This window comes from Phyllopteryx taeniolatus, chromosome 13 (genome assembly GCF_024500385.1).
Source record: "Phyllopteryx taeniolatus isolate TA_2022b chromosome 13, UOR_Ptae_1.2, whole genome shotgun sequence".
Taxonomy (NCBI): domain Eukaryota; kingdom Metazoa; phylum Chordata; class Actinopteri; order Syngnathiformes; family Syngnathidae; genus Phyllopteryx; species Phyllopteryx taeniolatus.
The window spans coordinates 9,141,619-9,165,000 of NC_084514.1; the positions used below are offsets into that span (position 1 = coordinate 9,141,619).

Sequence of the window (23,382 nt, forward strand, 5' to 3'; positions counted from 1 at the left end):
GGGGCACGGGAGGACCGGGCCGTCAGGTGTTTGAATATTTTCAATGTTAAGTGTTGTGCTCAAGACCAAACTAACAGAGATTAAGACTTGCCCGATACCACAACTCGCTGAGCCAAGACCATAAAAATACATTAAAAAAAAAAAAAAAAAAACATGAAAAGGTTGACCAGTTCAAGACCAATCTCTCTTTAATTTTCTTTTCACTACATTTGACAGTTATATAACAATAAGAGTTAGCAGTGAATATGCTAACATTATCATCGATTGAAAAATGTCTGGTGTTAGTTACTCGGTTGTCTTTGGTGTCAGGTTAATGTGTTTAATATTTTTTTGTCGTGTGAAATGGATGGCAGCATTTGAAAGAAGCCGTACGTTTTCATGTGACTTGGAGAGCGTAAAGCTCGTTTACAAGTGCTGCTAACAGTACAGAGTGAAAGAAAATAGCTAATTTAGTTGATTTGGCATAATTACGTGTTAATGTGTTAAATAAAAACAATTTAAGTAGGATTTCAAACCTCTTTCCAGAAATAATCATCTCAGAAAGGCAAAATCAGATTAGCTGGGGTAGCTGACAGTTAACGTTAGCTTACCTGTGTGTTTGTTTACTTCCGAGCTATCGGCAAAAGTTCGCCATCCCGCCGTTTGAGTGGGTTCAAGGCTGAAGAATTTACCACACCGCAGTGTTTTCTTTTCCATGTTGTTTTACATATCACATGGCGTTGGGCCTTAAGTGTCATATTCTTTTTCCCACAAATCAATGCTGAAGCACCCCAAAAATGAATCCCAGCACCCCAAAACCTCTGGTCCTAGAATCGCCCCTGATTAGTCCCACTGCAAACCAGGAAGCTGAAATGAAATGTTATTAAAAAAACAGAACAAAAATACAACAGCATGGTGTCACTCTTTGAATGAACTTTATTTAAACCTCTGCCAACCTATTTTTGTTTATACCACTTTTAGCTGGTCATCCATTAAAAAAAGTCAGATTTTTGTTTTGTTTTTTTGAACAAGTGTAAGTGAACGGCACGTGTGTTGTTTACCGGTTCTGTGGGAGCTGCTGCGCTAAGCTAAGTTCAGCTCAGCTCTGTAAGGGTGGCGGTCCGGCGGTGGTGTACAGGCAGGAGACGGTCCCGGCCTGGATCTGGAAGGTGTGTCCGTGGATGTGACGGCTGGAGATATGCTCGTCCGTCTGGTTGATGGAGACGGGCTGGTTCGCGTGGACGTCCTGGCCGTGCTGTTGCGCCGCCCGCTGGCCGGGCCTGTTCGCCACGTGCAGGTGCTCCGCGGCCTCCTTGCTCAGGGTGATGACGTGCATGGGCTCGGCCCGCGGCGCGGCCTGAGCCTCCGGCGTGCTGAACGTCTGGATCTGAGGCATGACCATGCCGATCTCCTCCGCCTGACCCGCAACTAAGCTGATGTTGTCCTCAGTCACCAGAAGCTGGATCTCCTGCGCCGAGCCCGCTGCCAGCTCATATTTCTGGACCTGCGTGAAGGGTGAATAACACACTACATTTACTTCACAAACTGGGCTCTATGCTGGCCATTTGTGTCCACCATTCCAGCTGTGTTAATGCAAATGTAATGATTGTTTTTGTCTTTTGTCTTGAGGTTTGTTCATTTCCAACTTCAACTCTTTCAATACAGTAGCATTTAAAATCTTCTCCAATTGAAATGAATGGAAATGCCATTAATCCGTTCCAGCTCTCCCAATATTCATTTTTTGTAATGTGAATTTTAACAGGAAAAAATGGCACTGCAAAATATTGTGCTTTATTAAAACATATTGCACTTTATAAAAATATATATAGCTAGTTAGCTAGCTAGCAAGATAGATACTTCTAATTGAATATTTTGGGTAGTTTTTTTTCATTTTCTGTGCTAGCGTTCAAATTGTGCATAATGTTACAGGGGCTTACAATAATAAAAATACTTTTAGAAATAAAACCTGTCTCGTTCTTAGATGAACAGTCAGTGTTAGTCATGATGGTGGTACTTGGAGAGCCAAGTGTTTTCTGAGGTGGTACTTCGTGTAAAACGTTTGCAAACCACTATTTTATATAATTGACTAGAAACCTCCAGGCCGCCGCCGCGTTGGTCCTCCGGCTGCGGTTGTGACACCTTCTCCTTGTTGTGGGTGTTGATGTGAGTCTTCAGGTTGTCGAGGCGCGTGAAGGAGAGGCCGCACGCCGAGCAGTTGAAGGGCTTCCTGCCCGAGTGGGAGGCCACGTGGCGGCGGTGGGCGCTGCCGTCCGAAAAGGACTTGTCGCACACGTTGCAGGTGTACGGCTTCTCGCCTCTGCGGGACCACACGGGACATTTTTCTATACTCGCTTACTCGGTACTGCGGGCGGAAAACTAAGGAAACCCCAAAGACCAACACCAAACGCATCACGAGGCTAAGGAGACTTGACAACAAACAACAGTGGAGGAGGACGAGGGGCCAGTTTTATGGCCAAGCGCTACCAACGGTACCTGGTTTTGCCGGTGGAAACGCGCCAATAGCAATCGGAGCCGAGTAGTTGGCGTTCAGTGGTGGTGCTCACCTGTGTATGCGGATGTGCGTCTGCAAGGTGCTCTTGACGGAAAAACACTTCCCGCAGATCTCGCACGTGAACGGCTTCTCACCTGCCACGACAATGTCGCAATTAGGAGGAAATTGGACCCAAAATCGGGGCCACCCCTCTACCTCCCTACCCATTTTTATGTACAGTGGTGCCTTGACTTAAGAGTTTAATTCATTCCGTGACTACACTCGCAACCTAAAACACTCTTATCTCAAATCATCTCTCCCCAGTGAAATGAATGGAAACACCATTAATACGTTCCAGCCCCCCAAAGCCACCGACTTCAATTTTTTAAAAATGTTTTTTAACAAGAAAAATAGCACTCTATGGTATTGTACTTTATAAAAACAGAAAGTAATGACAGAATTAAATAGAATTTAAAGAACTAAACATTTCGTGCCTCATGATTGAATGCATTAATTCAATTGGGATCGTCTATCTGGTGTGCGCGCCTCGGCCACTGGGGGCAGTGTAATACGTACTTGATGAAACTCATGACAGTTCCACCTAAGCTGTAGTAATATTAGTCGCTTTCACGGTAGATAAAGAATACATGCTCTGTCTGCATGTGTTGATACTGCTCGTGTTCAAATACAAATTGTTTAAAGGTTTAGAACTGCCACCACATCGATGCTAGTTTCGTTAGCCTGTCTATGGTGTTTCCCATTATGTCTAAGCATTAAGCTAGTGGACATTCATAAGAAAGTTATGTGGTTTGGTTAAATACACAACACGTGCAGGAACTCTCTTTGACTTAAGCAAGCACTTGGTCTCTTTTTTTTTTTTGAAGACTCATTCTCTACGCTGCTTGTTGTGAGGTTCGTTGCCACCATCGAGCACTCATAATTCATATTTCTGCTCTCAAGACAAAAAATCATTGATTGCGTGTACAGTATCCATCCATCCATAGACTTCCCATAAAAATACCTTTCTGTGACATGTCACGTGATATCATGTGACATCACGTGTGGTGGTGATTGGTTGGGAGTTTTACCTGTGTGAGTGCGTAGGTGCTTTTTCAACTGGGCCGTATCCAAAAACTTGCGCTGACACTGAGCACACTCTGGAAGCGATTTGCCTACGATGCATACAGACATAACAATCAATAAAATACATCATTTAGTCTTTAAGCAGACACATTACATTGTAACACACTAAAGCTGGGCGATAAGGTCTTTAAATAAAACACACACACACACGCACACGCTTCCTTCTGACCTGTGTGGACTCTGTAATGACTTTTCAGCTGCCTCTTCTGAGTGAAGCTCTTTCCACATTTGTCACAGCAGAACGACTTGTTTTCTACAAACCAAAACGGCCATACCATTAGGCACACCCACACCTATGTATCTAATGGATGAGACGAAACCATACTGGATTACCTTGGTGGAGGTTCATGTGTTCGAGCAGGCTGTGCTTGGTGGCGAGGGCTTTGGAGCACACGCTGCACACAAACGGCGTTTCTCCCGTGTGCTTGCGCTGGTGCACCAGCAGCGTGTGCTTCTGCGTGAATGCTGCGCCGCACACCTGGCAGGAAAATGGCTTCTCACCTGCGGAGGAGGCAATAACATTACTTCCTGTACAGTGACCCAAACTATGAGGTTTTTTGTGAACCGAGCTGTCGTTTGGCCCCCAGGTGGCCATGTCGTGCACGACAGAAGGAGCAGCACAATGTCCATTGTAAAAAAAGTGTGGTTCCCTCCTAATTTTATAAAGTACATAAAATATTTTTCTTATTAGTAACACATTATAAAAATGGTTGTTGTTTTTTTGGAGAGGCTGGAGGTCACCTGCGTGCGTGCGTTGGTGGATCTTCAGGAAGAGATGGTTTTTGAACCCTTTGCCGCAGTCGTGGCACCTGGCCTCAGTTTCGGAATACTTCCTCTTCCTGCCCCTCCTTGCCAGCTCTCGTCCTTCCCCTCCTCCAGCTGACACGTCTCCGCCCACCTTATAGGCATCATACTTGACAGGCGGCGTGATCTTGCGTCTTTCCGAGCGACCGGGCTGCCCTCCTCCTTCTCCGTCGTGTGCTACTCCCCGCCGCTCTTCGGCGTGGTCGTCACACGAGGGACTCTTCTTCCTCCGCTTCCTGACGAGCAGGCTCTTCTTGGCCCGCCCTCTCTTGCGTCGCCGCGTGTTCTGCAGCGCCCCCACGAGGTCGCCCACCTGCAGCAGCCGAGCGGCGGCTAGGAGCTGCTCGCCGGCGCCCTCCTCAACGCACACTCGGGCGCTGTAGATGAACTCCAGCACCTTCCCGCACGTGGCCGCCGCCACGCCGTCCAGCCGGTAGGTGGCTCTGCCCTCGCCGTCAATGTCATCGGTGGTGAAGAGCTGCGAGAAGTAGTCGCTGCTCGCCGCCAGCAGGGCCTTGTGTGCCCGGAAGCGCTCGCCCTCCGCTAGCAGGGTGATGTCACACAGCACGTCGCGCTTCCTGAGGCGTGCCAATTTGCTGAGGATGCTCGTCTTGTGCGAGGAAGACGAGGCCGTCAGTGTCATCTTCCTCAACGGACCGCTGGTAAATAGAATAAAAACACATCAGTGGGGCATGCCTTCAATGACTATTATCTTACATGAAACATTGCAACGACTGCAAAAGTTGTGGCTTTGAAGAAGTAACGGTTGTGTTGTATGACGCCTTTAAGGGGTGTGGCCAAGTGAGTGACATCCAGAGCTGAAGTTGGATTGTCCCAACTGGGCCGGTTAGGTACACACACAAAGATAATTGGACTGTTTTCGTCACGATTTTCTCTTTTACGTCATATATGTCAAGATGTTTTTTTTTTTTTTTTTTTAAATAAGAAACTGTTCATAAGTTATTTTGCGCAAAACACAATTTTTAGCAAATAGATTTCTCCTCATTTCATTGTTCGTTCCCCGACACAATGGCAGTTTTAAATGCTCGTAAATTAGTTCCACGGAACATTACAAAGTTTTTGAAGTTGTTTGAATTACTTTTTTTTTTAATTCATCAGTACACAACTATTTGGATGAGGATTTGACTCTCACACATTTATTTTAAACCAAGAACAATTGAAAAAAAATTATAACAAAAGCATTTTCATCAGTCATGAATGTTGAGAACCTCCCCCAAAGGTGTTTGCAGCTCAAAAAGCCAACGTACAACTTTTCAGGTTAGCAAAGAAAACAAAAAACATACAGCACCTTTAACAAAACGCCCATTTGTTCTGTATGAGCAACACACCGTTGAAAAGAAAAACTCACTTAAGTAAAAGCGTAAAATGACCAAAGATTGGCAACACATTTGTTTAAGAAAGCCCGTTGCGTTTTCAGTGGACTAATTTAAAGCGATAGTGAGCTGTTAGGACCTTACCGTGTTCGTGCTAACCGGAAGAAGTCTGTCTAATGAGTTCTCGCGAGACATACGCTCCTGACGAGACTTCTGAATGAGCTGATCTACATGCTTAGTGGATGTAAGCAAGTAAGTGTACAAGTTATTTATAGTTAGTTCGACAATGGAGGTCAACACCGAGCAGAAAAGCAGGTCAGTTATGTGCGTGGAAGTGTTTTTAATATTTTCCCTCGCGTTGTTGTTAAAATTCGTCCGTGTCTCGCACCTGGATGAGCCAGGGTACATGTATAATAATTGCCATAACAACAAAAGTCAAGAACGTGAAATGCGAGCAACACACAGCGAGCAATCATAAACATAGCAAATACAAATGTGGAAAATGAATGCCTCTCAATTACACATGCTTTTTTTGTAATAATAATGATTATGATAATTAATAATAATAATATTTTTTTATTATTATTATCATTATTATTATTATAATGGTAATAATAGTAATAGTAATAATAATAGTAATTGTCACATTAAAAAAACTTTTAATGACCCTTTTATCTACTGGACCTTTATGGCACCGATTCCACCATATGAGTTGCTTACCTTGCAGGGACTTTTGCTCGATCTCTCATTCCCGTTCTTCTGTGTTCCAGGATAACAGGAGCGAAGCTGAAGGTCGCAGTGGTGGGCGCGGGCGTGGTGGGCTTCTCCACGGCCGTGCGCGTGGCCGAGGCTCTCCCCCGCTGCTCCGTCACCCTGCTGGCCGACAAGTTCAGCCCGGACACCACCAGCGACGGGGCCGCCGGGATCCTGTTTGCGGGACAGTTTCCAGGTGGGAACACCAGTCAGCGCAATTTGAATGATGCGGAATATTAAACAGTGGGCTGCGAAAGGAGGCAGGAGTTGTGTAAAATCTATTAGCATTTCCAGTGGTGCCTTGAGATATGAGTTTAATTCTTTCCATAACCCTAGCTTGCAACTCAAAACATCTTTCCCCATTGAACTGAATGGAAATGCAATTAATCCGTTCCAGCCTTCCTGACAAAAAAAAAACACACACACACTATTTTTAAGAAGAAAAAATAGTACTCAATAATATTGTGTTTTATAAAAACTGAGTAATAACATAATTAAATAAAATGTAAAATAATAATAATAATTTGTGTGTCATGATTTAATGCTGGAATTCAAATGAAAGTTAAATCCTGAGGGTTAATAAAGCAATTTTTCCCCCCTCATAATAAATACTTTATACAGTGTTCGCTCGCTACTTCGCGCTTCACATTTTCCAGCTTCAGTGCTTCGCAGATTTTTCCAAAATATTCATAAAAAAGAAATAATAAAAAAATACAGCCATATCGGCAGCCATATTGCGGAAAGACGCGCTGTTTCATGTTGATGCGCGCGACAGGTTTCCCTGCATGCCAAACAAAGAGATGAGTTGACTCAGAGGCTTTGTACATGCCACGGGCACTCATACAAGGCGCGTGATTGGTTCCAATGAGAGCACGAGTGGATTTATCCCGTGAGCTGATTGGCTGCGCATTATGGCGTGAATGAATCTACAGTGCGGTACATAAAGAAAGAGGAAGCAAACATCCGCAAAACTGCTGCCATAACCTTCAATAAGGAAGCCAAACGTGCGGTAACTCCGCGTAATAAGAGAATAGCGAAAATGGAAGCGGCATTGGCATTGGGGATTGCTGATTGCAGGCAAAAGACTGAGTTTGGACGCTAATATGATCAGGACAAAGGCCAAACCTCCGCCACCACCACAAGCCTCTCTCAGAAGGCAATGTTGATGAATGTATAAGGTTTTATAATCAAAGATTTAAGTAAATACGGGTACTGTTGTAATCTTTGTCTCAAATATGTAAAGTATAAATACTGTTTGTGTATTTTAAACATTCTGGTACCCACATACACATCCACGAAAATTCCTGGGGTGGGGGGCAAATCCTACTTTGCGGTTTTTCACCTTTCGCGGGGGGTTCTGGTCCGCATTAACCGTGAAAAATGAGGGAACACTGTACTTCTTTTTGCAAAGAGATATTCCTTTGGAACGCCAAAGACACTGGTTCCAGGACAGCTTTGACCACCTCCTGGCTATCGCCAAGTCCCATCACGCTCCCGAGGCCGGAGTCTTCCTCAGCTCTGGGTAACATTATAATTCATTTTTAAAGTCGTCTATGTCATAAAATCATTACCTGATTGATTTATGCTTTCGATGCTGACTGAGGTGATGTTTTGCACAACAACGTCATCTGTTCTTGTCCTCCCCTCCAGCTGTCAAATCTTCAAGGAGCCCCCGGCCGACAAGAGGCCCTACTGGTGGGATACGGTGTTTGGCTTTCGCTTCCTGAGCGAACGCGAGCTGCGTCACTTTCCCGAGCACACGTTTGGCCAGGCCTTCACCACCATCAAGTGCGAATGCTCCAGCTACCTGCCCTGGCTACGCAACAGGTGTGCAGTGCTCAGCCACCACAAGAGAACATCGACCTCACATTTATGAGGTTCTCGGTTTGAATCTCTGCTCGGGGCTTTTTCCCCACATTCCAAAAACACAGATGCTAGCTTCAACGAAGACTCTAAATTAGCCAGTCCAGGGTTTACAACGTGTCACGTCCAAAGTTAGCTGGGTTAGGCTCCAGCTCACCCGCGACCCTAGTCAGGCTAGTGGTACAGATAAAGGATGGATGGATTTAAAAATAGTTCTGGTATCCAATTTGAACTTTTTTTTTCTAGTCAGAACTAATATATTATTTCCAGTATATAAAAAAAAAATGGGTCAGAACATTTTTTCTTTCTACTGTTCTGATTTGTTTTTTCTTTAATTTGACCTTTTTGGATCATTTTTAAAATTTTACTAATTTTCCAATATTTTTCAATTAATCTTTTTTTTCAGGTCACAATGTTTTTTTTCTTTTTGATTTTTTTTTCAAATCATAAAAAGGACAAGTGCTAAAGAAAATGGATAGATTAAAAAAAAAAATGTTTTTCAGAACTAATATTTTCCCCACATTTTCAAAATTTTTTCTTTAATTTTATTTTGTTGGATTTTTTAATTTAATAATTTTCATTGTTTTTTTTTCAATATTTTTCTTTTATAGTGTTTTCCTCATATCTTAATGAGGACAAGTGCTATGGAAAACAGATCGATTGATTTAAAAAAATCTTAAATGTCTTTTTTTCAAATGTTTTCTCTATTTCCTGGTATAAACTGTTTTTTCAGCATTTTTTAAAATGGGCTCTTTTTTGGGGGAATTCATATTTTCTGTGGTTCAAATTCATTTTTTTATTTTATTGGTTGGAGATATTTACTTTTTCCAATATTTTGTTTCACTTTTCTTGTCAGAACTAGATTCAAATTTTAAATTGTTTCTTATTTTCTAACGACAAGGGCTATACAGAAAAGATGTATGGATAGTTCCCAATAGTTTCAAGTTGTGTTTGTTTCCAGATTCACAAAAGCCGGCGGTAAAGTGGCGCAGAGGAAAGTGTCCAGTTTTGAGGAGTTGAGCCCGGACTACGATGTCATCGTCAACTGCTCAGGCCTGGGATCCAAGGAGCTGGCGAGAGACGACAGGGTGTACCCGGTCCGGGGCCAGGTCCTGAAGGTGGACGCCCCCTGGCTGCAGCACTTCATCCGCGACGGGGACGGGAAGACGTACATTTATCCCGGCTCCCGCTATGTCACTCTGGGCGGCACCCGGCAAGACGGAGATTGGCGCCTGGAGGCGGACCCCGGTGATACGGAGAACATCCTGGAGCGCTGCTTCCGGCTGGAGCCGTCCCTGCGTCGGGGGAGAGTTCTGGGGCAGTGGGTCGGGCTGAGGCCCGGCAGGAGGAACCCCAGAGTGGAGAGTGAGGCGACCCGATTGGGCGGCGGCCACGGGGCGCATGTGGTGCACAACTATGGCCACGGAGGCTGGGGCGTCTCCCTAGCCTGGGGGACGGCCGTGGACGCCGCCAGGCTGGTGAGGCGCTGCCTTCAGGAAACGCATCCGCATGCTAAACTGTGATCTTCTACTGCCTTTAAACGCATCATCACTGACTAACCAACTAAATCAGAATTGTGTATTATTTTTCACTTTATAAGCAAATTTCTCTCTGGGAAGTCACAGAAACCTATAGCTATATATATATATATATATGTTTCCCTATAACTAATAACAAAAAAATTAAATCTTGAGATTGACTATCTTTGTATTTTTTGTAAAATAGTAAATTTGAAAATGCATGGATAACAACAACAACATTATAAAAGCATGAATATCACTTGCCGTGCAGTGAAGAAAGAAGCAAAGCAGTCCAGTGTGTTAAGATGCTTTTTATTTCTCTCTCTCACACACTTCCTAAAAAAATAAGATAAAGATAAATAAGTCAATCATTTTCAGTTTGAGGCACATGATGATAATAGCGTGAGCAAGGCTACACTAGAGTCAGAAAAGTATGACCACAAAACCGTACCTTGTTTTTTTTTTAACATTCACCCCGCAAAAGTCACTCTACAGTTTGTATGTGTGAGCTGACCTACGGTGAATGAGGAACAAGTCCATGTGAAGAAGAAGAAGAAGAAGAAGAAGAGTGTCCCATGTGTGAAGGAAGAACGGGAGGATGATGATGAAGACTTTATAGCGGGGTCAAGGTGTGGTTACTGTTGTCGTCCAGGGGATCGATGCTCTCGTAACAGCCAGAGTCTCTCGGGGAGTCTCCTGTCAGGACGAGGGTCTCAGTCACGGGAGCGTTCTCCTCGGGGAAGCTGCTTGGCTCCGACTCGCTGCTCCCTGGGAGGGGACGCGCTTAGCGTTACATTACATACAAGACCTTTAAGAGTCCTTCTTTATTGAAAATGTTGTGTGTATTGTGTCAACTACTACCTAACTGACCGACTGACTAATTGACTAACCAACCAAGTACCTAACTAATTGGCTAACAACCAACTAAAATACAAACGATACATAAAAAACAGCTAAAAAGACACTAAAGAAACAACCAACTATCTAGCTAACTTAATCACTAACATTTTTGCATGATCCACCTAAGTATCCAAATACAAGAACCAAATAAACCAACCAATGAATAACTGTCGTTTTGCATCTTACAAAGTAAAATTACATACAAACTGTCAGCTGTGCTCAAGCAAACTAGCTAATAATACAGCTAATTAAACAACTAATCCACCAACTTTTATGACACATAACTGAGCAGTTTGCTCACTAACCAACTGTTCCGTGTGGGATCCAGCTAAGCAAACAACTAACTAAACAGCCTGCTAAATGACTAACCAACTAAACAGCTAACTACCTTACTAACCAACGACTCACTCAGACTAACAAGCAGACCAACTACTTAATTCATTAACAACTAACCAACTTTGTCACATCACAAACTACCTATTTTATGTCATGACTGACAAGTTTTCTTACTAACTGTTGTGTGTGTGTGTGATCCAGCTAACCAAATAAGCAAACAACTAAACAACCAACTAATTGACTAACCAATCAACTAACTAGCTACCTTAATCAATAACTAAACTTTTTGCATGAGCCATCTAAATGACCAAATAAAATAACAATTAAATAACCAATTAATTAATTAATAATGAATGATAATAAATAATTCAATAAACCAACCAAGCCACCCTTAAACGTTTTGCGGAAATCAGTTATATAGAGTTGGCTTAATCCTGCTAACACGACCGACTGACCAACCAACCAAAATATATCCATATTTTTTTAGTAATCCTGCTAACCAACTTAACCTGATGAATGACCTAACTAAAATTCATTCACTGAGCTCACAGTGAGCATCATTATGGTTGTAACGGTGCGTTTTCTTGTATGATGCACCGTAGCTGGTGTCGCGTCCCACGCGGAGTGTTACTTTGTGCCGTGTCGCGAGGAGAGTCGTCCGCATGCTCACCACCGTCGTAGTCGTGCAGCAGCTGCACGGCAGTGAGCAGCACGGCTCTGTGCCGGGTGTCTGTGATGCGGAGCTCGTCCAGGTCCTCCTCCTCCAGCAGCCGGAAGGTATCCAGGTCGTCGTAGCCGTTGAACAGGAAGGCGGGCAGGTGCTCCTGTCGACACACGTCAACCTAATCAAGAAATTCTGGACCGTGACAACGATGACGACGAAGGAGCGGTTTGGGATTTCTTCTCACTTTGAGGTCGATGCGCTCCAGAAGCTCGTCCACAGACTGCGGTTTGGGCTGCCGGGCCTTCCTGCGCCTGCGCTCGGTCTTCCTGGGCTTGGCCTGCTCCGGGTTGAGCATGTCTACGTAGATGAATTTGAAGGTGCCCACTTTGCCCCTCAGCATGCCCATCCAGGTGCCCATCGGGGGCTTGCTGATCACGTCGATCATGTCGCCGCTCTGCATCAGCACACCCCGGTGGGAAGTTATTTATTTTTTTTTTTTTTAACACATTGTGACACTAACTAACGAACTAACTAACCTACTGATAAAGGACTGAACAAACTTAATGGACAAAAGTTTGTTTGTGATCCAGTTAACTAACCAACCAACATACAGTATGACTGACAAAAACAAAAAGAATGAGTAACTGAGTCATTGACTAATTAACTCACGAACTAATCATAACAAATACTTTACACGTCACATAAATGAACTAACAACTACCCCATTAAATGACAAATTGCCTAGCTAACCAACTTTTGTGTTATCAAAACTAACCAGCCAAAAACCGAGTGACACACACAACTAGTCGAACTAATTAACAAACAAAATCAAGGAATTAACCAGCAAAAATCAACTAATTCATCTTTTAAACCTTTTAACTAGCTAACCAACTAACTAATCAACTACCTAACATTTTGTGTCACATAACAGCTTGCTTACCAATGGACTGTTGTCTGATCCAGCTAACGAAGAAAGTACCCAACAAACTAAAGAACCATTAACTCACTAACCAACCAACGAAAGGTGAGTTTGTTATTGTTTTCTCACGCTCACCTTGAGTTTGAGGGAGTCTGTGTCGTAGGGGCTGGGTGTGAAGTCGGTGTGCACGAGGGCGCGTCCGCAGAAGGGTCCGCAGTAAGGCAGCTCGTCCTCCTCGCCGTCCTCTGACTTGACGCTCTCTCTGTTGCTGTTGGACGAGTCGGTGGTGCCCACCGTCTGGCCGCCTGCTCACAGCCGCACAGCAGTGAGCGAAGATCTCTAACCTGACGTTTTGTACAAGCACACCTACTCATGGAACTCTGTCCGCTGAGGGAACTCCTGAGGCTTTCCACAGAACCTCCAGGTTTCAGCGGGGCTTTCTCCAGAGAGGAGCCCAAGTGAGGGGACTGAGGGCAGCTGGAAAACCGCTCTGGACTTGACTTTGTGTGGATAAAAAACAACAACAACATGCTAAGTTAACGTGAACTTTCTACCATAATTCCTCAAATAATAGTGGACCCTGTGTGAATAGATTGTTTCTCCATGCATCGTCTACTTGAACAAATAAATGCCTCCTTCAAATAGACGACTCCCTTTTCCCATGAGGAAATAAATCAGGTAGTAAGTAATTATCGCTGATGTTAGTTGAACTTTATTGCTTACCAAAACGGCAATATCTAATAATAAGTAACTTTTTATGCCTACTAACTAACTAATGTTTTCTGTATGATCCGGCAATCAAACTACATAGTCCACAAACCAACCAACTGACACAGAGTGACTGACCAACCAACCTTACATAATTAACCACCTTTTTGTATCACATAATTAACTAAATAACTAACTGACTGGAATTTTTGTAATGTTGGCAAATTAACTAAATAACCAACTGAGAACTGACAGATTAACTAATAAACTAACTATATAAACTTACCCACCGACCAACTAAGTCACAAACCAGCTAAGCAACCAACCACCCAACTGAGTAACCAACTAACTGACTGATAACTAATGGGCAAACAAACCAACAGAGTAATCAACCAACCAACGAACTAACTCACTCACTAACGACCCAATCACCCAACTTACAAAGAGACTTTTGTGTGATCCAGCTAACTAAAACTGTGTGTGAACTAATTAACAAAGTGACCATGACAAACAAACAGACCAACTAATTGATTCATTAACCAACCAAACATAAAGTACAGCAAGTATTACAAATGATCTTTAATGGGTATTAGTTTGACTGACGTGTAATGGCGCCACAATGCTGCGTGTACGTTTACCCGATCGGATTGAGATGTTTGGTATCTCTTGGTGATGTGCTTCCTCATGGTCTCCCTCACAGACTTGACTTTCTTGCCCAGGGAGATGCGAGATATCTGAGGGGACCTTGCACCATCTTTGTCTCCGCCCTGATATGTTTAAAGGGAACACAAATTCAAGAAAAAGCAGGGCACCCCAGTCGCTGTATTCTTGTAACATTGGCATTCTATTTTACGACGTACAGTCTGTTGGGCCGCATGCACTGAGCGGTTGGTGAGGTCAAATCCTCCAAAACTGCAGGCTCTCTGTAATTCAAGCGTTGGGGAGAAAAAAAAAAAAAATGACATTAACGTCTCGGTAAAAGTGAAACAAAAAAATGTGTATGTCATTTTCTTGAATAACTCAATAACTAGCTAAGAACTACGTCATCCTGCAAACTAACTAGATATCAAATAGTTTTTCAGTTAGGGTTTTGTTTTTCTGCTACCCAGCCGACCAACAAATGCTTTATCACTGCTACCTAACTAACTCTGTCATCCTGCTAATTAGCTAACTAACAAATGAATAAACGAACTAACGAACTAACTCTAGTGTGTCATCTTGGGAACTAGCTAATACAAATTTGAATAATTTTGCTAACTTACCAATTAACCATCTTTGTGCGTCATCCTGGTAAATAGTTACCTAAGAAACTAATACAAATTTGAAGCATTCTGCTAATTAACTAACTAACTAACCCCGTGGTGGCTGAGGAGGCGATGTCGTAGCCCGCCATCTGTCACCGATCGAGCCATCGTGGCCTCCTCGGCCTGGCGGCGGTGATGATCCGAGAGGGCGTTGCTCTCCTGTTCCTCATTGGCCGCGTCCCCATCCGGGGAGTCGCCGCAGCGGGAGCCTCCGGGGGCCTCAGCGGTGTCCAGGCCGCCGGAGGAGCGCGACGCGGTGACGTTGTCCTCATCGTAGCCCAGCTGCTCCTGCAGGGCGGACGCCAGCGAGTCCACGGGACAAATGCTTTGCTGACAACACTCTGTAGATCATAATAATAATAAGAAGAAGCAAAACATACAGTACAGTGGACAGATTTAACGGACAGAAAACAGTGTCCGGTTGGAACTCAAAATGCCCCTTTTTAGCGAACAAAGTCTGTTAGTTCCATAATTAGCTGACGTTGTTTACTGGTGGAATCAACAGGCAGCAACTGAATTACTGTATTTCCAGTTTGTGCCGTTGTTGTCAGGGATATGAAGACTAGATTCGGCTAGCCGATGATGTAGCGATTACGGCACTTTCACGGCAGTATTACACAATCACAGTAATGTTTAAAGATAAGTTCAAGTCTATTTTAGAACTTTTGTGTATTTATTTACAGTCATTTTGTTCTGTGTTTTTAGGCCATGAAAAAAATGGCTTCAAATTAACAGACAAATGGTTTTAACCGACACCCCCCCTGTTAGTCCATTAAATGGAGGTTCCACTGTATATTGAATATGTTTTTCTCAATGCATAATGTACAGTATGTGAAGTACAGTACCTTCTGCGCTTGTCCTGGTCTGGTCGATCCTGATGAGTTTGTTCTTCGCCTTGCGTGTGGAGTTTACCAGCTTGTGAAGCCTCCTGAACGTCGGCCAATCTTCTTGTTCTGTGTCGGACAACTCGCACAGCTGCTACGAATGAACAGAGCAGGGAAGAAATGTTTTTTTTTTTGGGTGTCATCTTAACTAACTCACCAGCCAACCAACTAACTCAGTAGCTACAGCAGATGCCTGACAACTAAAACTACATACAGTATTTCTTTGTGTAAGCCTCTGCAAACTAACTAGCTAACTAACTAACCGTATCATCCAGTGAACAAACAAACAAACAAGCTAACTAACAAAAACAAATACTGACTAGTTGACTAAAATTATTTTTGCCATCCTGCTCAATAACTAAGCAATTAACTGCCTAACAAACAAACGGTATCATCCTACTAACAGTTAAAATAAAATGTTTGTGTCGTTGTCCCAACGAGCAAACAAACCAAACAACTAACTAGCTTGCTAGCTAACATGATAACTAACCTGCTAGCTAAACAACCAACTAACTCGCTAACTAATTAGCTAACAGAAAATGTTGTCATACTGCTAACCAACACACAGACTACGTACCGAACCGTTTGTGAACAAATCAACAAACAACTAACTGGATAACAAACTAACGATTTCATTCTGCAAACCAACTAACTAACTTGGTAACTAACAAACTAATGAGCTCGCTAATAGCTAGCGAGCAAAGACACACGTGCGTGTCACTCTGCTAGCAAACGAACAAACCAACCAATTGACGAAGTAGCTCACGAACAAAATACCCTGGATGACAATGTGTCATTCTTCGAACTAACTAACAATTTGCACACACGCACAAAAGGATGTGCGCGGTGCGCATGATTGGACTCTGTGGGAATGTGCAGCACAACAAGAGGGTGACAGCGCTGAATACAAGCGCGCCACTGGGCAGGTCTGTGGCCTTGACCTTGCAGGGGGCTCGAGAGGGCTACAGCGGGGGCTCGGCGGTGAGGAGACGTCCTCCTACGGTCAAATCATTCCGCTATACGCGGAATGGAGCCTGTGTGCTATGCTAACGAGCATAACTTCAGGTTGATGACATGATGTTTTTTTTTGGTTTTTTTTAACCCAAACTTTAAAAAATGTTGTTTTCTGTATGGCTAGTTTTCTTCACACAAAAGTTAAAGACGCTTATTTATACAAATATGATATCATACAGGCAAACAGAAGAAGAGTCTAGACACTTGTGTGCTCGAAAGACTTACGCTGTCGCTCAAAGACTCGTCGGGAGAAGGAAAAACGTCCGTGCACTCGGACGGTTCCGATCTGCACTTCTTCTGCATCTCAAACTCCTTCAACTAGACACGCACACACAACCATCCACTTCATATTACAAAATATGCAGGAATTAGAATTGTGCCAAAAGCTCAACTTAGCTACGTGGCTCAATTCAAAAAAGTCAAACTCATATCGTAGAGCTGCACAACACCCACTCAGAGTGAAATAATTCATGATTTGTTTTCTCGGGTCACTCGTAAGTCAAGGTACCACTCACTATAAATCATATTTTTTAATAATATGTCTCACAGCACTGGGTTATTAATAATACCGTATAGATGCCGCAAGATTGTGGTAAAGCACCATTTTCTTAACAACAGGGTTAAAAAAAAAAAAAAAAAAAAAAAGTGTTAGTACGTTATACCCGGTCCAGGGCTTCCTCGATGGAGATCATGTTTTCCTTGACCATCATCATCAGTTGGATGCGCTCTTCATCGCTCATGGTGATCTCGCTTGCCACGAAGCCCACCAAGTCACCTGGCAGGTGACACGCACACACGCGCACACGCGCTGTAGGATTTATTTATTTTTGGAAAGTTTCAACATAAATGTACATGACCTGGTTATATTATTTGTATCGTTTGATGACTCATTGAACTATAAATTAAACATTCAATCTTTTAAATAAAATGAGTGTCAAAATGTGTATTTACATGTAGTCTTTTTTTGTATTTTGTGAAATTGTTTATCTTAATAATAAAATAAAATGAATAATTTATTTACCTCTTTATATTTGCCAATTATTAAAACAATAAATGTCATTACTTACATTTCATTTAATTATAATTATTTTGCCAATTTATTATTAAAATAATACAAATGTAAAATGTCATTTGCATATGTATATGTTAATATATTCATATTTTATGTAAAATAGTTCATTGTTATAATAAAATAATAATGCATGCCCATTTCTTGCATTTATTCCTAAATATTTTTATAATAATTAATTATGTCATTGAAAATGTTAACTGTGTATTTTCTTATTTTGCCCATTTTAAATGATGAAATTAAGATGAATTCATTAAAATAATTAATACCTCAATTTGAATGAATCAAATTTAGTAAAAGATGTCAAAAATAATGCAACAAATGTTTCCGGACTCATACTGAGCGTGGGAAATGCTCGGTGAAAAATGGAGCACACGTACACACAAACGCAAAGCGACGCGACGCCCACATTTGGTACCTTTTGCAAGGTGGCGCGTGGCAACTCCTTTGGGCGTCTTTCTGAAAGTGTTCCAAAAGAATTTGCTTTTTCTCTTGCCGTCCCATTTCCGTCCACCCGATCCGTCATCCGAAGGGCCGGACTTGCACACGGGAAACCTACAAACACACACACACACACACACACACAAAACCCTTCTAAAATATCATTTTTTAAAAACACATCCAATACAAATAGAAGATACCTCTTTTGCACATTTTTTCTCTTCATCCCTTCAGTGTTCTTTATGGGCCATCAGAGAACAAAATGGTGTCAAAAAGGAGTAACATCAGAAGCTGCGAACCGCTCTCCGTGGATGAACACACAAGCTCGGTTGGGAAACAAAAGAGGCTTTTCACCCCCCTTTGGACTGGAAGTTTTGCAGCAACGACAGTTTTAGTGTGGTGACTGCATTCCCCTCCCAACTCCCTCCCCGCATTCTGGTTACTGGAAATAACTGTGTCGGAAATGGAGAAAAATTTGCACTAACGGGCAAAACAAATCAGCGATTTCAACAGCAAAATGCACTTGATGAAGTAGAATAAGTTTTTTTTTTTTTTTTGTTTAATGTGAAAATGAATATGATTTTTTGATTTTTATTTTTAAAATAGAATGTATACTATATTTGTTTAAATATTAGATTACTACATATAAGAAACTTACCGTCTTACCTTATTATACTACATTATTTCATTATTTTTTTAAGATCAGGGCAGATGAATAATTTTATTGAATTTAAAAATATTTACAATATTTTATTAAATTATATTATTTTAAACAATTAAAGGCAGATCAATTTGTATTTATGGACTTAAAGTATTTTATTTAGTAGAACAAAATAAGTGTAGACGGTCACCATTAAACAGGAAAAGGTACACACTTTTTTTCACTTTTAACTTCACCAAATTGAAATTTAAGAAATATTTACATGACTATTGTCTATTAAATTAGTATTTTTAAATGTTAGCTTATCTTAAAAATAATGAAAACTATTTATATTATTTTATTCGTATTAAGCAAAAATGACTCAATACATACAGTATCATTAATTAAGGGCAAATCAATTTGTACTGTTGGGAAAGGTCGCCTCCTTTGGATTTTCATTTGATTTTTTTGGGAGGGGATTTTTTGGGGGTATTTACTTAAATTACAAATAAAGTTAGAAATATTTTAATTCCTATTTTTTTTTATTTTATTCTATCCATCCATCCATTTTCTGAGCCGCTTCTCCTCACTAGGGTCGCGGGCGGGCTGGAGCCTATCCCAGCTGTCATCGGGCAGGAGGCGGGGTACACCCTGACCTGGTTGCCAGCCAATCGCAGGGCACATAGGAACAAACAACCATTCGCACTCACAGTCATGCCTACGGGCAATTTAGAGTCTCCAATTCATGCATGTTTTTGGGATGTGGGAGGAAACCGGAGTACCCGGAGAAAACCCACGCAGGAACGGGGAGAACATGCAAACTCCACACAGACGGGGCCGGGGATTGAACCCGGGTCCTCGGAACTGTGAAGCTGACGCTCTAACCAGTCGGCCACCGTGCCGCCTATTTTATTCTATCCATTCATAAAAATTGTACTTTTTCAAAATGTTGCATTCAACTGGGAATGACTCAATACATATCGAAATGAGTCATTATTTTTGTTATAGCCCCAGACTTTTTCTTAAAGCGTCAGTTGCTGTTTAGAAATACCGACACGTATTGGTCAGCATCCTTTTTTTGTGTGTGCTCACATCTTTTCCTGTGACTCATCAACAGCTTTGAGTCCGCAGGAAACAAAGGCAGGAAAAGACAACGCCAAGACACACACACACAGACAGCGTCACAGGGGTGGCGGCAAGTGGAGCGTCTACACGTGGCTGACACGCCACATGATAAATGGACAGCTTAACACCTTTTTTTTTTTTTTTTTTATACACACAGCGTTAATTTGTCTTCAGTCGACGATTGCTTGAGAGGAGCTTATTTTTGTATTGTGTTGATGAATTAAGGGGGGGCGTTTTTCATTTGAGGTTTTCATTTGTCTTAAAATGAAGATTATTTGATCGAAACGTGTTTCAAAGACATTTTGTTGAGTTCCTTACTTCCTGTCAGTCTCCGGAGTGGACGTGGCGCTGCAGAGTCCAAGAGATTCCTTTAAAAGGGGAATAAAGTGTCAAATCTTATATCTTTAATAAACACAAAATAAGCAGTTTATATGTGGATACAGTGCATCGGCAAAGTATTCACAGTGCTTCACCTTTTAAAAATATATATATTTTTTTTTATTTCTGTAAAAGATTTGAAAAAACTTCAAAAAGAATTTTTTTTTTTCATTTTTAGAGGAAAACAACCAATTTAACCCATTTCGGAATACGGCCGCAACCTACATTCGAATGTAGACAAAGTGAAGTATTGTGAATGTTTCCAGATGCACTGTGGGTAAATGCAACGCGTTTGGCCGATAGCGTGGAGATCATCAAGTGGTCCGAGCGGCACCGTGACGCGGCCTCATCTTACCCACCTGGCCGCTGAGCGCCAAACGCGGTCTCACCTGAATCTGAGAGCGCAGTTGCAGCGACGCGGCCGCTGAGTCGAGCTTTCCCTGAAAGGCGCAGGAAGTGGAAGTGGAACAGTCACTTTTAGGTTGTCACCAAAGCCAACTTCAATTACGCTTTCAAGACACACCAGAGGTTACTTTGTGCTTGTGTACAGTAAACTGGATTTAAAAAAAACATTTAAGTCACTGTAACATCATGAGCAGTTTTAGCATTTGATTCAGTGATTGTTTCGCATGCCACTAGAGGGAGCCCACGTACCACCACACTTTGAGCATTTTTATCGGCGGGGGCAATTTTCACTAATTGTGTCAGGACTTGGTCACCGCTGTACACGGTTCTCATACCTAGTGCCCAAGAGACAGTTATTTATTTACCATCACACTCGCATCCTGCACCAGTCGACGTCGGCGTAGCTCTTCCATCCTTTCACACACGTCGCTGAGGGAGGTGCCGTAATAGCGCGAATACTCCTGGGCCAGATGCTCAAGGGTCCCCACAGAGCCATCCTGAAAGAACAAGAACGACAGTGCCAACAATCGGCTCTGTGTTGCGAAGGCATTGTTTTAAAGGAGCCGGCAGGAAATGCAGAGATAAGCGCTGGTTGTCTGACCACCTGACCGCTGCCTGACGCAGCTATGACGCTAACTACACTCTCTTAAGTGCTCAGCGGGCCGACAATCGAAAGCACCATTACGTGGACTCCTCCACGGTTAAACCTGTTGAGGTTTCGTACCCTTGCGCAACCTCATGCCATGGCCCCCCCATTGAGCCAAATTCCCATTTAAGGCTTATATCTCAGTGTTCCCCAAGCATTAGTGAGCCATGGCACATATTTGACATTACAAAAATGTCTTCAAAAACTGAAATAACAATCATCTCATCTTAATTTACTTAAACACAAAGCTCAGTTTCTGTTGTACGAATGGCAATAGGAGAACTTTACTGACCAACTAAATTAATTAAACAAGGACAAATACACCTTGTATTATTTTGTATTATTATTTAAAGCAAATAGCTTAGCCATTCAGTCCACTAGCGTAATGCTAACGCTAAACAGAATCTACGTTACTGTGTTATAACCCTTTAAGCAACAAACTGAACACAAACGGTGCAGCAACGCACGTAGACAGACCCAAAAAAAAAAAAAAGTAGTCACAGTCATATATTCATTATCCTCGCGGGGAAGCGTCTAATATTAGTGCTGTACTGATGAACAGAGAGGAGTTGAGAACTCTCAATGAACAGCATATATATCTGTCTGTCTTATACTGCCCCTAGGTATCATATCTCAAGGCATTGCTGTATTTGGGGATGAAATCATGCCACAGACATGATATCAAAACACATGGGAACGCTTTTAAATTGTGAAAAAAAAAAAGCAGACTACTGTAGGTCTCCATCGAAGCGACGTGCACCCACGTCCAAACAAGCAACTACTACTTTTGTGACTGTTTACTTAAATGGGTGATAAAAGTCATTGGCCCTCAGGGGCCACGTGAATCTTTTTGTGTGTCCGTGAGATGCCGGGAAATGTGACACCGTGCTCTTCTTTTCAAGCTTCTTGCGGTCCATGCGTCATGCCGCACTTATTTTTTTGGCTTGCACACCATTCATTTGCAGGAAAAAAAAAAAAAAAAAAAAAATGTCTCTCTCATGTCGGCCTGCTTTATTCCGAACCGTATCTAGGTCACTGGAGCCGTGTTTAGGTTTATTAGCGCCGTCATGTGGGCTGTGTGACAAAGGATTGTTTCTGCGTGTTTTCAATTTTCAAGGCCGTCTTCTGGCCTGGGGCGGCGGGGTTGGGGGCGCGGGGGGTGCAGCCGATGAATGGGCCCCGTTTTTCAGGACCGTCACGAGACCGGCGGAGAGGACTTTCATTTAGCCGACTAATTTGCATATCATAATTACAGTCCAGAATGCCACACGGAATGCTGCGGAAGAGTATTTTACATTTTAGAGCGGAAGCTGTGACCAGATTGTGAAATTTAACACCAGACCAGTGTTGTTTTTGGAGACCTTCTTCATTTTAGTCTTTTGGACAAAATGTTTATTAGTTTTAGTCACATTTTGGTCATTTCTATATGCGATAGCGTGAAAAGAAAATGGCAATTTTGAACAAATGCACATCAGTATGTGTTTCAAGTTCAACACATAATTTTGACAGAATACTACCATGTTATGGAAAAAAAAATGCCCTTAACTACCAAACAAGCGGAAAAAAAAATAATTTTGATAGCTTATTGACCACCTAAATAAAGAATTTTCAACATGACTGGTACCCACCCTGCATTTAAGATTTCTGATCATTCTTTCTGAGCAATGGCCACAATTATAACGTAGCTCTACTGTTGGGTTTGTTTACTTTTTTGTTCATTTAGACACATGAGGGGAACAGCAGCAGGTCTAAAATGTCACATTTTCTTCCACGTTTCAGACAGTCACTCAAACATCAAAAATCCCTGCACGTTCTACACATAACAATAACACACATAACCTAACAAATTGACGTTAGCACAACAAAGCTAACTTTAGCGCGAAGCTAGCTCACGAATAGTGTTCCATTTGCACTAAGTCAAGTTTTTAAGGGCAAGTGAGGACATTTGAAATGTTAGGTTAATTTTGACGCGTCGACTCGAGAGAGCAGCTCGGAATTTCGGCCCGTATGAGCTTATTGGTGGATATTTTTAACTGAAAATTGTCAGTCAATCGGAGAAGTG

At 42.3% G+C, this 23,382-nt stretch overlaps 3 protein-coding genes across 14 annotated transcripts in view; 1 reads left to right on the forward strand and 2 right to left on the reverse strand.

The window, feature by feature from the left end:
• Window positions 1-170: 170 nt before the first annotated feature.
• zbtb24 (zinc finger and BTB domain containing 24) lies at window positions 171-6,607 on the reverse strand. Of its 5 annotated transcripts, XM_061795231.1 has the most exons (9): window positions 6,472-6,607; window positions 4,355-5,076; window positions 3,947-4,114; window positions 3,783-3,866; window positions 3,559-3,642; window positions 2,544-2,625; window positions 2,074-2,296; window positions 1,041-1,483; window positions 171-846 (listed from the first exon to the last, which is right to left on the reverse strand). In XM_061795231.1, exons 1-8 carry the CDS (start codon window positions 6,498-6,500, stop codon window positions 1,079-1,081), a joined length of 1,797 nt encoding a protein of 598 aa, XP_061651215.1. In that variant the 5' UTR covers window positions 6,501-6,607; the 3' UTR covers window positions 171-846; window positions 1,041-1,078. The 5 variants fall into 5 exon arrangements, with proteins under 5 accessions (XP_061651215.1, XP_061651214.1, XP_061651217.1 ...); XM_061795230.1 differs by lacking the exon at window positions 171-846 and having other exon boundaries at window positions 893-1,483; XM_061795233.1 differs by lacking the exons at window positions 171-846; window positions 6,472-6,607 and adding an exon at window positions 5,896-5,987 and having other exon boundaries at window positions 893-1,483.
• On the forward strand, window positions 5,934-9,935 carry ddo (D-aspartate oxidase). 2 transcript variants are annotated; one of them, XM_061795243.1, is made up of 5 exons: window positions 5,934-6,066; window positions 6,522-6,700; window positions 7,918-8,026; window positions 8,155-8,331; window positions 9,329-9,935. In XM_061795243.1, the coding sequence occupies exons 1-5, from the start codon at window positions 6,038-6,040 to the stop codon at window positions 9,888-9,890; spliced, it is 1,056 nt and encodes a 351-aa protein (XP_061651227.1). In that variant the 5' UTR covers window positions 5,934-6,037; the 3' UTR covers window positions 9,891-9,935. The 2 variants fall into 2 exon arrangements, with proteins under 2 accessions (XP_061651227.1, XP_061651226.1); XM_061795242.1 differs by having other exon boundaries at window positions 5,999-6,075.
• Window positions 9,936-10,183: 248 nt separating this feature from the next.
• The window catches only part of sash1b (SAM and SH3 domain containing 1b), a 29,122-nt gene continuing 15,923 nt past the window's right edge, over window positions 10,184-23,382 (reverse strand). For 4 of the 7 annotated variants that reach the window (XM_061795222.1, XM_061795228.1, XM_061795223.1 and 1 more), the window contains 15 exons: window positions 21,040-21,171; window positions 20,659-20,709; window positions 20,210-20,259; window positions 18,104-18,240; window positions 17,279-17,391; window positions 16,842-16,934; window positions 15,564-15,696; window positions 14,770-15,059; window positions 14,275-14,337; window positions 14,053-14,181; window positions 13,077-13,206; window positions 12,842-13,011; window positions 12,032-12,241; window positions 11,794-11,947; window positions 10,184-10,655 (listed from right to left, as the gene is read on the reverse strand). In XM_061795222.1, coding sequence (XP_061651206.1) covers window positions 10,501-10,655; window positions 11,794-11,947; window positions 12,032-12,241; window positions 12,842-13,011; window positions 13,077-13,206; window positions 14,053-14,181; window positions 14,275-14,337; window positions 14,770-15,059; window positions 15,564-15,696; window positions 16,842-16,934; window positions 17,279-17,391; window positions 18,104-18,240; window positions 20,210-20,259; window positions 20,659-20,709; window positions 21,040-21,171 — 2,010 coding nt within the window. In that variant the 3' untranslated portion in view covers window positions 10,184-10,500. The remainder of the gene's footprint in view (window positions 10,656-11,793; window positions 11,948-12,031; window positions 12,242-12,841; window positions 13,012-13,076; window positions 13,207-14,052; window positions 14,182-14,274; window positions 14,338-14,769; window positions 15,060-15,563; window positions 15,697-16,841; window positions 16,935-17,278; window positions 17,392-18,103; window positions 18,241-20,209; window positions 20,260-20,658; window positions 20,710-21,039; window positions 21,172-23,382) is intronic. The other 3 variants (XM_061795224.1, XM_061795227.1, XM_061795226.1) reach the window with 3 other exon arrangements.